The following is a 16,045-nucleotide window of genomic DNA, read 5'->3' on the forward strand; positions in this document are numbered from 1 at the left end:
ATCAAACTCCTCGGTACTTATATTGTTAATAACTATGAAAATCAGAAATGTATTGAGGATTCTCAGTGTAAGAGAAAAGAGACATGAAACTGAATAAGGTAAGTAAAAATTCTGTAATTTTAAATTTGAATGGGAAATAACAGTATGAAGACCATTAAATAATGTCTAAATACCATTTCCCATTAAAACGAACTAGGGCTCCTTAGAGATAAGGCCGATTCAGTTCTTGGGCAGGGCAGTCAAATGGTTGATGAGGGACAATTTTTCTTTAATTCATCTAATAAAAGGAATTACAAAATTTGAAAAGCAACATTTTGCACCTTGTAAACAAAAAACAATCATTGGTAACTAGAATCTTAGCTAGTAAATACAGTTTATTTCATTTTATTATTCACTCATATTCCTATATATATGTATTCAAATTTTTCCATAATAAAAAATTATTTGAACACATTATTTTACAAATGTCACTTTCTTTCTAAGAAAGCTTAGAACCATTTCAGTACTCCATACTTAAACTGATTTTTTTTTTTTTCTTGTGTTCTTTCTTGTTCCTAGAGAGGTAGGAGAAATGCCAATTAATTCATGGCTCTTTTTCTGGTCTGGACAGCCTCACAGAACTAAGCCTTCAAGTGGGTTGGTTATTGGTCCCTGGCAGTGGCATGCAAGATAAATAATGAAACTAAATTCAGATCTCACAGAACCTCAGTTATTGGGCTTTATTGAGTTTCTGTTATTTGACATTTAGATCCCCAGATATTTACTTTTGAAGTGCAAATACAAACCGATAAGCCCTGTGTCCGTTAAGCATTATGGCGCTCTGCTATGTGGAATATAGATCAAATATGGATATAGATACAGATAGGGGGAGAGAGGCAGAGAGGTGAATATATATTATGTTAAATATATGTATGTCTTTAAATATTTGTACATACACACAAGGTATGTATATGTTCCCTGTAGCCTATCATGATCCTTAAAGACCTGAATGGTTTTATGAAGTTGCTGATCCTGTCTTCTATTTTGAAGACTATTAAAAAATGGGATTAATTTCCCACTCTTAGACATATATCTGGACAAAACTAAAATTCAAAAAATACTGCACTCCTATGTTCATAGTAGCACTATTCACAATAGCCAAGACATGGAAACAACCTAAATGTCCATTGGCAGATGAATGGATAAATAAGATGTGGTACATATATATACAATGGAATATTACTCAGCCATAAAAAAGAATAATGCCATTTGCAGCAACATGGATGGACCTATAGATTACCCTACTAAGTGAAGTAAGTCAGACAGGGAAAGACAAATACCATAAAGATACCACTTATATGTGAAATCTAAAATATGACACAAATGAACATATCTACAAAACAGAAACAGACTCAGGCATAGAGAACAGACTTGTGGTTGCCAAGGCGTGGGGGAGGGATGGAGTGGGAGTTCTGGGTTAGCAGATGCAAACTATTATATATAGAATGGATAAACAACAAGGTCCTACTGAACCGCACAGGAACTATATTCAATAGCCTGTGCTAAACCATAATAGAAAAGAATATAAAAAAGAATGTATATACGTATAACTGAATCACTTTGCTGTCTAGTAGAAATTAACACAACACTAAATCAACTATGCTTAAATAAAAAAGTTGCAACAACAAAAAATAGATTAATTTTTTTAAATGGGTGATTTGGGTAATATGTGAGAGAAGATTTTGACAATTGACATAAGACAACGGTGGACGGAGGCTGATTCCGAAATTTAGAAATTTCCATATTTGAATATTCTCACGAAGAGAAGGGATAGCTGCATGGCCTGGAAATTGCACTCAAGAGCTGGTTGACAGTTTAAACCAGATTACGTAGAGATACTAAGCCCCAGATAGTGGAAGAGGGCTACCATCTTTTGCATAAGTAAGAGTCTCCCAGACCCAGGCAAAGTGGAAATGGGTCCCAGACAGAGAGACCCACCTTGGGTGAAGTAACGAAGTTATAAAGGGTCAAAGGGCGAGAGGTTTTATACCAACGGGTGAGGTCGGCGCGCCTAAGGTTGAGGCGTGGAGTAAGGGGAGCAGTGATTGTCGGCTGGAACCTCAAGCTCAACTGGGAACCACGCTCAATCGGGCCATCTCTCAGTTCTGTCCCCGTCTCTGGAGGCCTCTCCACCGGGGGTGCGGGGTCTGGGGGGGGGGATGGAGGCGGCAACAGGGGGTGGGGGAAGGGAGGGAGCGGAGGCGGGGCGGGGCGGGGCGGGGCGGGGAGCTGGGGACGGACACGCCGGCGTCACCCTGCGGCGCGTCACGTGCGGCGTCGGCAGCCATGGCGGGAAGCGAGCCGCGCAGCGGAGGCGTCTCCCGTCAGCCTCACCACAGCGACTGGGGCCTCCTGGAGGCTGCCTTCCTCAGCGGCTGGAGGAACTTCTGGCAGTCGGTGGGCAAGGAGAGGGCGGCTCCGAGGTCCTCCCCGGAGGAGGCGGACGAGGAGGCCAGCTCGCTAACGCGGCTGCCGGTGAGCGTCGGCCGCCACCCGCGGAGGACCGCGGGCAGGGCCGGGAGGGGCGCTCGCCGGGGCGGCCTCTGGGGGCCGCGGCGGCGGGGGAGGGGAGCCTCCCTGGGCTCGGCCTGTGTCTGGCCCCGTCCCTGCAGCCATTCCGGGCAGTGTCATCACCTGGGGGCAGCAGTTGAGCAGAAACGCCTTGGCGTTGACCCGTGGTGCCCCGCAGCTGGGCCGAAGGTCGCCCCGAAACTCACCTGCAGGTTGTGCCCTGCCTGGCAAGCAGCCAGGTCACCCTCCGGTCTTCTACCCCCAAAACAGGTCTAGGGACTGGGGCACCCTGAACATCAGGTTAAGGAAACGCGGAGACCATGCCAGACGTTCTGGAAATCATGGAAAGCGTCCAGTGTCTTGTGTTCTCAGCATCTATCATCCCAGCTTCCATGTACCGAAACACCTGGCGGTCCCGCAAAACACGCACTCTCCTAGGATTTTGCGACTGTTATCTTACCTGTATTTCAAGTGACAAAACTGACAATTGAAAGTAAATGACTAGGGATTTCCCTGGCGGTCCAGTGGTTAAGACTTCACTTTCCACTGCAGGGGGTGCAGGTGGATCCCTGGTGGGGAGCTAAGATCCCACATGCCTCTGGCCAAAAAACCAAAACATAAACAGAAGCAGTATGGTAACAAATTCAATAAAGACTTTAAATATGGTACACATCAAAAATGCGGGAAAGTAAATGACTAAGTTACAAGGGCCTCAAGTTACAGCAGGCCACGAGAATTACACACATTTTTCATTGTTAAACTTTTCAGGTAGATAGGAAAACGGAGAGAGGAGAATTTCTTAGAAATTATTAAAATGCTGTATCTCAGCTGGACTGTTGACTCTCTGAGGTCCATCAGAAATCAAAAAACTGCAGGCTTAGGTTGCCTCCATAGTTCTCCTTGCAGAGGTTCTCTGAAATAACATTTTACAGAAGAACTCAGGTGACAGATTTACTCTTTGATTTGATGTAATGATAAAATCAGAAGTTTGTCCGCTTGATAAAGATTTTATTTTGAAGAATAAATTATTTCATTAAGCAGTTCATTCAAATAAATGGTGGGGCAGAATATCCATAAGGAAAAATTAAATGAAGTGCTTATTTTACTTGAAAAATACCAGAACAATGGGAGGTATTTCAGGAATGTTTCGATGTGTCAAAAATGAAATGTTCATTATGATTCTGTCCTGAGACAGGAAATAACTTCAGCATGATAGATTTCATCATTAAAAATAATGACTGTTGAATTCCCTGGTGGTCCAGGGGTTAAGACTGTGCTTCCACTGCAAGGGGCACAGGTTCCATCCGTGGTCAGGGAAGTTCCACATGCCGTTGCAAAAAAAAAAAAAGACTGTTAAGTTGATTTTTTGTTATTTAGTATAAAAACTGTTAATTTTGTAATTTATCATGATTTAATTATTCAAATGATACACTGTTCAGTTGACCTTTGGTTTCCTAGTATAATATAATTATTTATTTGTAATTATTTATTTTTTTAATATAAATTTATTTATTTTTGGCTGCATTGGGTCTTCATTGCTGTGCGTGGGCTTTCTCTAGTTGCGGTGAGCGGGGGCTACTCTTCATTGAGGTGCGCGCGCTTCTCATTGCGGTGGCTTCTCCTGTTGCGGAGCACGGGCTTTAGGAGTGACGGCTTCAGTAGTTGTGGCTTGCAGGCTCTAGAGTGCAGGCTCAGTAGTTGTAGCGCACTGGCTTAGTTGCTCCGCGGCATGTGGCATCTTCCAGGACCAGGGCTCGAACCCGTGTTCCCAGCATTGGCAGGCGGATTCTTAACCACTGCGCCGACAGGGAAGTCCCTGTAATTTATTATTTTTAAAAGTCCCTGTAATGTATTATTTAAAAAAACTTTTTACCAAGATAAATTATTCATTCCTTTAACCTACTTGCTGCTTCCCTCTGTTTCAGATTGATGTACAGCTATATATTTTGTCATTTCTTTCACCTCATGATCTATGTCATTTGGGAAGTACAAGTCATTATTGGAATGAAACCGTACGAGATGCAATTCTGTGGAGATATTTTCTGTTGCGGGATCTTCCTTCTTGGTCTTCTGTTGACTGGAAGTCTCTTCCAGATCTAGAAATCTTAAAAAAGCCTATATCTGAGGTCACTGATGGTGCATTTTTTGACTACATGGCAGTGTAAGTATCTAGTTTTATGAATTAAAAAGAAGATATTAAATTTGACTATATTACAAGTCAGTAGTCTAAGTTAGTCTTGGCCCTCCTACTAATTTGTTGCATGAATTTTGAGTCTGAGTGTCCTTTTGTAAAAATTGGGGGTTAGGTAAAATAACTTCCTTCATAGAACCCTTTTAGCGTTCACATTTTGTTATTTCCCTGTAGTACCTAAGTAGAGTATTTGAATAATTATAGATAGTTTATATGGCAAGAAGTAAAACACTTCTTAAAATTTTCATTATCTTTAGAACACTTGTCATTTTGTTAAAATAAATACTTTTCCATGTCCAGAGAAGGAAAGGCCAGAGTTCAGACAGGAGTTCTTTTGCATGGAAGAAAACCATTCTTAAGTTTATGGGAAATAAGATTTTGTTATCACCCAAATGCATTGACATTTTCGAATATCATGTATTAGAATTAATTTTGTTGAGCAACTATAGTGTATTGGATTCTATGATGGATGTTTTATGTATGTTTACTTATTTAATTCTCACGCAATAAGAAGGTATTTTCCTTGTGTTATGGATGTGGAATGAAGATTCTGCATGGTTATGGATTTGTCTAAGGTCGCATAATTTGTAAGGGACTGTAATGTCGTTAGTTCTGGATATAACCTGTTTTATTAAGAGCCCCAAATTTAAGGCATTGTAAGTAAAATTTAAAGAATATTTGTGCGTTAGGTAAGAATTGTTTTCCTGTGGTAGATTTAATAGCTACATGTGGGACTTTTTTTCATATTTTAAGTTATTCAGAATCTTTCCTTATTCCAATACAGATGCCATTACATCAAGTCTTGTGAGACTACTTGATTAAAATATACATGTATGTAATTTTAACAAGTGCTACTGTACTCTCACTTGCTAGTGTTACCTCTTCATTGTCCCACAGCCAACCATAACATCAAGTGTTTCTGTGTGCTGTGGAACCACATTTTCCTAGGGATAGTAATAATCGTAATAACGACCATTTGTGATCATATAAATTATTTCTGATCCTTACGACCCTGGATTGATTGTTATTGTTCAAATAATGCAGATGAAAAAACTGAAGTTTAGACTATAAGTGGCTTATATGACTAATTAAAGTGGTGAGGCTTGGCCAGATCTACATAGCTGCAAAGTTCATTTTTTTTTCCTTCTTGAATTACAAGGTTCCCAAGTAAAGATGATTGTCTTGTAACGTTAGTTGTTGTCTTAACCAGCTCGATTTAAAGGGCTTTAGGTTTTATTTTGATTTGAGTAACTTTGTTTTAATTTTTGATAACATGTTGAATTGCTAGTTTAGAAATTTATAGCTATTGAAAAAGTTGAGTCGTTTCTTTCACATGATTCTTAGTTTGCCAGGTTACCTATAAGGAACATTTGAGCTGTCCTGTGATTAATACTTATTGAACTGTTACTGTTAATAGAAGTACCCTAAGAAATTTGGTTATATTGGTAGCTTCAGTAATTTTTTTTTCTTTTTTATCTCTAGGGACATTTATACTAACTATGTAGTTTATGTTTAGTACAGGGTTTCTCAGTCTTGGCACTATTGACATTTTGGACCAGATGTTATGGGAACTGTCTTTTGTGTGCATTGTACGATGTTTAACAGCATCCCTGGACTCTAGACCTTAGGAAATGTTCCCTGGGGGTGCAAAATCTCCCCAGGTTGAGAATCACTGCTTTATGTAGTGAATTTTAAGCATTGAAACACGTGTTAGACCAAGTGTTTCATGAGAGAATCTAAATGAAAAATTAGAAAGTAAGTAACTGATTCCCAAGGAAGACCTCCTCAGCTACTAGACCACTACTACTCCCATAGCATCTTGTGCTTTTTTCTGTCATGGAACTCGGCATACGTATTATAATGGTGCCTGTCCTCCACTGCCCTTCATGAGGATTGGGACTGTATAATCATTATATCCCTTTTGTCTAGCAAGTTCTCAATACATTATATATTGTTTAATGAATAACTGGCTAAGTGTTTGTGTTAATTTTCTAATTGTGACAATTTTATACAGCTATAAAATGTGCTGTCCATATACAAGAAGAGCCTCAAAATCTAGCCGTCCTATGTATGGAGCTGTCACCTCATTTTTACACTCATTGATCATTCAGAATGAACCACGATTTGCCATGTTTGGACCAGGTTTGGAAGAACTAAATACATCTTTGGTGTTGAGCTTGATGTCTTCCGAGGAGCTTTGCCCAACAGCTGGTTTGCCTCAGAGGCAGATTGATGGTAATTTTCATGTTAATCTACAGTACATAATAATTCAAACACTTTGAGCTTGACTCTAATGTTAAATAGAAAGAAATTAGTTTTTAAATTAATTAACTCTTTGTTGTAATGAAATATACTAATTTGGTGCATGGGAGCCCTCAGGTCTCTATGGACTGAAAGAATTAATTTACTTTTTATAAGAGGTAAGCTTTCTCTTACTTTCTCAGTCCAGAATATGAGATTATGTGAAAGCAAATTGTATGTTGTCAAAATGTTATATTTGTTTGCTATAAAGCAGAAACTAACACACCACTGTAAAGCAATTATACTCCAATAAAGATGTTATAAAAAAGTTATATTTGTACATTTACCATATTTTAAAAGAATGTTAACAGCAAAATCCATTCAGCACCTACTGTATGCAGAGTACTTTGATATATATTGGAATTTCAAAAAAGAGCTAAATTATCACCTTACCTTTATTTCTATGATAAACAATAGCAACAACAGCCATGTAGTTAGTTTCGTAAGCAGGATGTATAATAAACATGCATAACAGTGTAAACTAGCTTGTGCTTTACTTAATTCATTTATTGAGAGTACCTATTAGATACTAAAGATGCAGAGATTTAAAACAAACAACATCAGAAATCTCCTGTTTGCCCTGAAAGGTACTTGGTCTAAAGGAGGGCAGAGACATGTATACAGGTGATTAGAATGTGGTGTAATTAGCTCCTGTGTAGAAAGGTAAGGGTCAGAGAAGGCTCTGCATTGAACCTGATGCCTTACATGAGTCAATAGGATAAGTAGGGGTAGGCCATCAAAAAAAAGGGTAAAATATTCTAAGCAGTGAGAACTACATTTCTAAAATCCCAGAGTTCTGAGTGTGCATGACACACTTGAAGTAGCTTTGTGTGTCCAGAGTGGGGCCAGATGAGAAGACGCTTGTATGTCAAGCATTTGTTGAAGGATTTTAAGCAGAGAAGTAAGATGATCAAGATGGCATTTTGGATAGATCACTCTGGCTCCTGAGTGGAGAACTGATTAGAAGTTAAGAAACCACTACAATATTGTGATAAAAATATGAAGGATATAGAATTGACTCAGTGTGTGTTAGCAGTAATATGGATAATTCCTGGTTTTTGGTCTGATTTTCATATTGGATGATGGTGCCATTCACTAGGTTAAGGAAACACAGGAGGAAGAGAAACTTTTGATACAAGTAGAGATGCCTGCTATAAGCTAGCCACTTGAATGGAAGCTCCATTAGGGCAGAAATCTCGTCAGCTTTATTCTTAGCTGTGGTGCCAGGCACATAGTAGGTATTCAATATACATTTGATGAGTGAATGAATGAATGACTTTATGGATTACTTTATGCATCCATATCTCAAGAGAAAGATCTGGGCTAGAAATGAAGATTTGGGAATCATATGAAGTCCACATGGACTTGGAAGTTTCTGACGATAGAGAGGAATATTGTAAGCTAGGTGCTGAAATCATCAGTGAACGTTTGGAGGAAGGGGTTATCAAAAGGAGATTCATAAATGACAAGGTTAAGGACAGGAGATGGTATTACAGCTAAATGGTGTGTGTGTCTCAGAGAGATGGAGTTTTTTCAAGAGGGTTGGTGAGTAATGGTTAAGACATGGCATTGAGGAGTAAAGAGACCATTCACCTCATCTCTTTACCCTGAGATGTGAGAGAATAGGTAACTTTGTTACTTGAGACCCCACTGTTAAGAGAAGTGGCACCTAGGGACAGGCTAGTTTCAGGTAGGGCCATGAGGTGGAAGGAACCCTTCAAGAAGAGGTTGGGGATATGGGGAAATTTGCTGATAGTGAAATGGCAATTTCATTCTCCAGACAGCAGCTGGAGTGATTGTTTGAAATTGCCCATCTAATTGTGCCTCAGACCCTGCAAGGTCAGGGAAGAGTGGAGGGATGAGTCATTGGCAAGGTGGGGCAAAACAACATGAGAATCATACTGGGCTGAGGTTAGATGTGTTGAGAGGGTAATTTCTGGAAGTTAAACTGATGTAAACAAAGATTAGAGACATGGTAGAATTTGTTTTTGTGATCTCTCTGGGGAGGCCCCTGGTGGCGGGAGGACTAGGGCCACTTTGCCTGGGATGCTTGCAGTCCCAGCCACCAAGATCTCTATATATGTGTTGCCCAGAATGGTGACATAAGATGGCACGGCATAGCTGCTTTAAATACCTAGAGTGGTTATGCAGGGATTAAGGATATGAAAGATGGAGTTGTCCTAATGAGGTAAGTAGAGGCCAGATTATATTAAAATTTTGTTTATCTGAAGAGCAGGGGCTTTGAAGGGAAGAGATGTAATTAAAAGCATTTTAAAGCAATCTCTCCAGCTGCTGTCATAAGAATGGATAGTAGGGGGCAGAAGTGGATTTAGGAGACTAGTTAGAAATGATTACAGAAGTACAGGTGAGAGATAATAATTTAAACTAAAAGGTGGGGGTGAGGATGGAGAGAAGTAGACAGATCTAAGAGGACATTTATATAGTAAAAAGAGGTAAAGCCAAGGAAGAGGAAAAGGATCTTTCCAGGAGGCAAGAGGAGAATCAGCCCCGTAGTGTTAACACAGCCAAAGGAGGGAAGGAGTTAAGAAAGAAGGACAAATGACAATGTTGAATAATTTAGGTATAAAATAGTAAGAAGCGGGCTTCCCTGGTGGCGCAGTGGTTGGGGGTCCGCCTGCCGATGCAGGGGACGCGGATTCGTGCCCCGGTCCGGGAGGATCCCGCATGCCGCGTAGTGGCTGGGCCCGTGAGCCATGGCTGCTAAGCCTGTGTGTCCGGAGCCTGTGCTCCGCAACGGGAGAGGCCACGGCGGTCAGAGGGACGCGTAACGCAAAAAAAAAAAAAAAAAAAAAAAAAAGTAAGAAGCTAGTGTTTAGCACCTGTTACTTACCAGTCACTCCGTAGGTGTTTTACATATGTGATCTCATTTAATGCTTACAATAACCCTAAAAAGTGTGTATTATTTCTATATTTTGATGTCAAAGCAGGCTCACAGAAACATGGGCATATGTGGCAAATTCAGGATTCTAGCCCAAGTCCAATTCAAAATTTCAGTGTCTGCCATATTTCCTCAGTTTTCTAAGGTGCCATGAATTTAAAAACAGCTTTTCAGAGTGGGGAAAAAAAGCCATTTGGTTGAATGTGTACGTGGAGTATAAGACTAATGAGAAACATAAAAGAAGTGAAACTAAGCCTTAGTATTGAGGATAAATAGTAGTAGCTGTTGCGATGCAGCTGCTACTGAGAGGATGATGATAAAGTTAATGATGATAGTGATGATGGTATGAAAAGGAATGTTAGGGCTTCCCTGGTGGCGCAGCGGTTGAGAGTCCGCCTGCCGACGCAGGGGACACGGGTTCGTGCTCCGGTCCGGGAGGATCCCACATGCCGCGGAGCGGCTGGGCCCGTGAGCCATGGCCGCTGAGCCTGCGCATCTGGAGCCTGCGCATCCGGAGCCTGTGCTCCGCAACGGGAGAGGCCGCAGCAGTGGGAGACCTGCGTACCGCAAAAAAAAAAAAAAAGGAATGTTAAGTCTAGCAGTTTTTTCTTCTATATCCATAGTTTATTACTATGTGAATGAAAATTGCTTACGGCATCTTTTCTTCAACACAAACATTTCATTTTATTCCAAAGCTATATGTATCACTTGTCATAGTTTTTCATTTACTCTTTTTACTTATACCAGGTAATTTTTTTCATTCTCATCTTTTGCTGTCTTTATTAATGACTTGTTTTGATAACTGTAATTTTCTCCTTTAGGTATTGGATCAGGAGTCAGTTTTCAGTTGAGCAACCAACATAAATTCAACATCCTAATATTATATTCAACTACAAGGTAAGGCTACCTACTTGGCAACCTATCTGAGACATCAGTAATGGAATATTTTAGGGGGGTGAAGTCTGTTTAGTGTCTGTTTATGTTCTGTATTTACATTTTTCTTATAGAAAAGAAAGAGATAGAGCAAGAGAAGAACATACAAGTGCAGTTAACAAGATGTTCAGTATACAGAATGAAGGGGATGATCAACAGGGAAGCCGGTACAGTGTAATTCCACAAATTCAGAAGGTGTGTGAAGTTGTTGATGGGTTCATCTATGTTGCAAATGCTGAAGCTCATAAAAGTAAGTATTATCTTATTTTCTTTTTAAAAGTGCCTTCTTTGCAAAGCAAATAAGAAAGTATGTTTTTAGGCTTTACTGTGGCTTGTTAAGAATATCATGGCTGATTTTATCAATGTGATTCTGTTATTACTGTTAATATTGGATTCCCAAAACTTGATGTGCATTAGGATCACTGAGGGATCTTGTTAAAAACGCAGCTGCCTGATTCCTACCCTGGTGGATTATGACTCATAGATTTGGGTTGTGTTTTGGGCATCTGTTTTTTCAACAAGCTTTACAGAATTCTGATGCACACCGAAGTTTGATACTATAACTACATAGTGTTTTTTTGTTGTTGTATGCTTCTACACTTTTTGTTATTGGTGTTTTGTCTGCTTTTGGCCCTATTCAAATAATTTATGCAGGTAAATGAAAAATTTTACCTTTATTTTAATTATCCAGATAGTAGAGAGATGTGTGGGGTGGAGTGTTTACTTTAAGTAGATTAGTTAAGAACACTATCCATATATTCTGAATAATTGCCATTCACAGTGTGATAAATAGCATGAAAATAGAATATTATTGGGCCACAAGCCAGTATTGTAATTTCTTTCCCAAATCCTCTGTGAATAAGATAGGGTATAAATATACAATATATTATGCTCACTCGGAACAAGATAGCAGCATCCCACTGCTGAAAGAATTTACAGTTTATGGTGCACTGAAATTAACTATAGCAACAAAAGGCAAATGCAGCTCAATTACTGACTAGCTGGACTCATCCCACTGCATTAATGGCCTAACAGAAGAATCGTGTCCATTTCTAGAAGTAAATCCTTTACCTCAGTCTCTTCTGTTCTTCCACATAAAACATCTGGTGTTAAATTAAAAATTATAAGATACAAAAAAATATCAAAATGAAATGACCCATTGTCAAGTGATAAAGCATTCGATGGAATTAGACACAGAGATGGCCTGGATGTTAGCCCTCTCAGAAAGAGACATTAAAAGAACTATGATTAATATGTTAAAGAATCTAGTGGAAAAGATGGACAATATATGTGAACAAATAGGGATTTTCAGCAGAGAGAAGGAAGCTATGAAAAAGTAAAATGGGAATGCTAAATATGAAAAATATGATAACAGGTGAACAGTTCCTTCAGTGGACATATTAACAAAGGAAACCTTTTGTGAATGTGAAGATAGATCAATTGAAATTACCCAAATTAAAACACAAAGAGAAAAAAGAGTAGGGGTGGAGGACAAAACATTCAAGAGCTGGGGGAACCTATTAAGTGATCTAACTCAGGGGTTGGCATTTTCTTAAAGGTCCATATAGTAAATATTTTAGACATGTGAGCCATACAGTCTGTCACAGTTACTCACCTCTGCTATTATAGTGCAAAAGTAGCCATAGACAGTTTGCAAATGAATGGACATGGCTGTTTCACAAAGAAATTTATTTATAAAAACAGATCTTCAGAGTGTGGTATGCTGACCCCTGATTCAATTTATATGTGATTGGAGTCCCAAAACATGAAAGGAGTAAGAACAGGGAAAAAGAAATTTCTGAACAGATAATGACCAAAACTATTTCAAAATTACTGAAAGAGAATAAACCACAGATCGAAGATTCACAAAGAACTCCAAACCTGATAAAAAATACAGATACATCATAGCCAAACTGATGAAAACCAAAGGTAAAGAGAATATCTTGAAGGCAACCAGAGCAAAACAAAACATACATATAGAGGGCCAAAGATAAGGACAGAGACTTTCTGACAGAATTTTGCTGTAAGCCAGAAGGTAATGAAGGGAAATCTTTATAGTATTCAAGGGGGAGGAAATCTAATACCCAGCAAACACATCTTTCAGAAATGAAGGCAAAATCAACACTTTTTTCAGACAAACAAAATCTGAGAACGTTCAGTCAGCAGATTTGTATAATAAGAAATATTAAAGGAAACTCTTCAGGCAGAAGAATATGATACCAGGTAGAAAACTGCATCTACAAAAAGAAATGAAGAACCTTGGGATATAAACAATATAGCTATACATAAAATATTTTTTTCTAATTTTAATTTATTTATCATTATGTAAAGGATAAACAGTAACAATGTATTATGGGCTTATGATATTTTTTAAATAAAATATATTGTAACAATATTACACAGCATGGAAAGGCAGAAATGGAAATATAGTATTATGAGGTTCTATATGTGAAGTTATATAATACTTTTTAAAAGTAGACTGTTAGGGACTTTCCTGGTGGCACAGTGGTTAAGAATCCACCTGTCAATGCAGGGGACATGGGTTCGAGCCATGGGCTGGGAAGATCCCACATGCCATGGAGCAACTGAGCCCGTGTGCCACAACTACTGAGGCTGCGCTCTAGAGCTCACGAGCCACAACTACTGAGCCCATGTGCCACAACTACTGAAGTCCACGTGCCTAGAGCCCATGCTCTGCAACAAGAGAAGCCACCACAATGAGAAGCCTGCACACCGCAACGAAGAGTAGCCCCCGCTCGCCACAACTAGGGAAAGCCTGCACGCAGCAACGAAGACCCAAATGCAGTCAAATAAATAAATAAAATAAAAACTAAACAAAGAAGTAGACTGTTGTAAGTTTAAAATATACATTGTAAATCCTTGAGCAACCACTAAAAAGAAGTGTAACAGAGGTATAGTTAAATAAGCCAGTAGTGAAGATAAAATGGAATCATTAAAAAAGTCAGTTCAAAAGAAGGCAGGAAAAGGAACAAAGAATAGATGGAACAAGTCAAAATTCAATAGGTATATGATAGATTTAAATGTACTGTGTTGATAATTACATTAAATGTTTATTTGTTTTCTATTAATATGTAACAAATTACTGCCAACCTAGTGGCTTAAAACAACATCTGTTTATTAGCTCAGAGTTCTCTATGTCTGAAGTCTTGAGCACGGCATGGCTGGGTTCTCAGCCTAGGTCTCAGAGGCTGAAATTAGGGTGTCAGATGGGTTACATCCCTTTCTGGAGGCTCTAGGGAAAAATCTGCTTTCTAGCTCACTCAGTTATTGGCTGAATTCAGCTCCTTACTGTTGTATGGCTGAGATCCCTGTTTCCTTGCTGGCTGTCAGCTTGGGGCAGCTCTCAGCTTCACTGGCCATTGTCATTCCTTGTCATGTGACTCCCTCTGTCTTCAAATCCAGCAATGGAGAGTCTCTCTTACTAGGTAGAATCTCATCTGTTTTAAGGGATCACCTGATTAGGTTAGGCTCACTGAGTTTAATCTCCCTTTCTTGAAGTCAGCTGTGTCTTATAGTATAGCCTAATCATGTCAGTGATAATCCCACTGTATTAAGAGATTCCTCCCACACTCAGAGGAGAAGGGATTATACTGGGGTATGAGTCATTGGGGTCATTTTAGAATTCTGCCTACCACAAAATGTCAGTGATTTACACTCCAATGAAAGGCAGAGATTTTCAGTTTGGATAAAAAAGCTAGACTCAATTATATGTTTAAATTTTGGAAACTATGGCCTTTGAAAGAAAGGGTAGTGACAGCTACAGAATTTGTGAGAGAAAAATATCTATATCAAAGTATTTTTGCTTTTAAACCATAGAGACATCTGAGTGGTACTGTTTTTGTTCTCTCTGATTTCACCTAAATTCCTGTCCTTGCAAGGCTGATTAATGTAGTTTTACGAAAGATCAGTAAATGAACACAGCAATAGAGGCAGTTTGTTATGTTTGGATCCTGGTAATTTTTTGCTTCCCTTGTTTTGTTAGTTTTTAATTTTGTTTTATTATTTTTTAAGTCATTACAAGTAATGCAAATTAAGGGTTTTGACTACATTCCTTAGGACATGAATGGCAAGATGAATTTTCTCGTATTATGGCAATGACAGATCCAGCTTTTGGATCTGCAAGAAGACCAATGCTGGTTTTATCTTGTATTTCTCAAGCTAATGTAAAAAGAATGCCCTGTTTTTATTTGGCCCATGAGCTGCGTCTGAATCATCTAAGCCACCCATGGATGGTAAGGTACAATTTTCTCTGGTGAGAAAAATCTCATTTTATTTTTCACTCTACTTTCTAATTGATTTTTATTTTTAAAATTCTTTTCTACTCATTCTCTTTAATAAAATAACATTCTAAAAGTCAGTTTTAGTAGCTTAATTTGTGGGAGATATTTGGTATCAAAGCTGACCTCTGAGATAAGTAATAAACCTCATATTGGTAGTCATTATAAGACAGAAGAGAAGATGATATTTTTTAATCTAAGCTCTCTAGAAGACCAAACTTGAGTGACTCACCCAAAGTCTATTGGGATCTTTTTAGTCCTGTTCTTTTTTGAGTGTCCAGGAAAATGTCCCACTTAATTATAAGATTTTTCACTCAGTTTCTTATTGACAGTAATCTCTTTTATTTGCTCATAGGTCCAGGATACAGAGGCTGAAACTTTAACTGGTTTTTTGAATGGCATTCAGTGGATTCTTGAAGAAGTAGAATCTAAGCATGCAAGATGATCCTCCTTTTAGACCTTGGGAACTGAAAGAAAGCATTTGGAACTTGTTACTAAGGTCGTGATGTGGATATTTGCTCAAGTCAGCTCATTCTGCCCTGCCTTTTTGCAGGTAGGGTTTATATTGGACAGCTGTAGCTACTCTATTTTTTAATATAATTTTTACTTTTTACCTTAATTACAAGAAAAAAGTTTCAGTGCTAGCATTTGGCCCCAAAATGAACCTTTTAATATTTTAAAATAACTTATATATACATATATATATATATTTTTCAATATTAAATTCTGGAAAAACAAGTTTATGCCTCTCTCATTCTTTGTGGTTTCTCTTCTTTTCGTTTCAAAGATTGCTATAGTGGGGAATAGCAAATTTACTAAGCTTTCAATAGGTTATTTTCAAAGGTCCTTAACTGGTTATCAAAAAATAAGTTT

General features: G+C 38.7%; 1 protein-coding gene across 3 annotated transcripts; it reads left to right on the forward strand.

Annotated features, from left to right (window-relative positions):
- Positions 1-2,325: 2,325 nt before the first annotated feature.
- FBXO4 (F-box protein 4) lies at positions 2,326-15,822 on the forward strand (the record flags this gene model as incomplete). 3 transcript variants are annotated; one of them, XM_082649972.1, is made up of 7 exons in its annotated part: positions 2,326-2,514; positions 4,476-4,711; positions 6,756-6,976; positions 10,763-10,838; positions 10,949-11,124; positions 14,952-15,132; positions 15,528-15,822. In XM_082649972.1, 7 exons carry the CDS (start codon positions 2,326-2,328, stop codon positions 15,553-15,555), a joined length of 1,107 nt encoding a protein of 368 aa, XP_082506098.1. In that variant the 3' UTR covers positions 15,556-15,822. The 3 variants fall into 3 exon arrangements, with proteins under 3 accessions (XP_082506098.1, XP_082506097.1, XP_082506099.1); XM_082649971.1 differs by having other exon boundaries at positions 14,952-15,127; XM_082649973.1 differs by lacking the exon at positions 14,952-15,132.
- Positions 15,823-16,045: the final 223 nt, after the last annotated feature.

This window comes from Grampus griseus, assembly GCF_964374135.1.
Source record: "Grampus griseus genome assembly, chromosome: 3".
Lineage (NCBI taxonomy): Eukaryota > Metazoa > Chordata > Mammalia > Artiodactyla > Delphinidae > Grampus > Grampus griseus.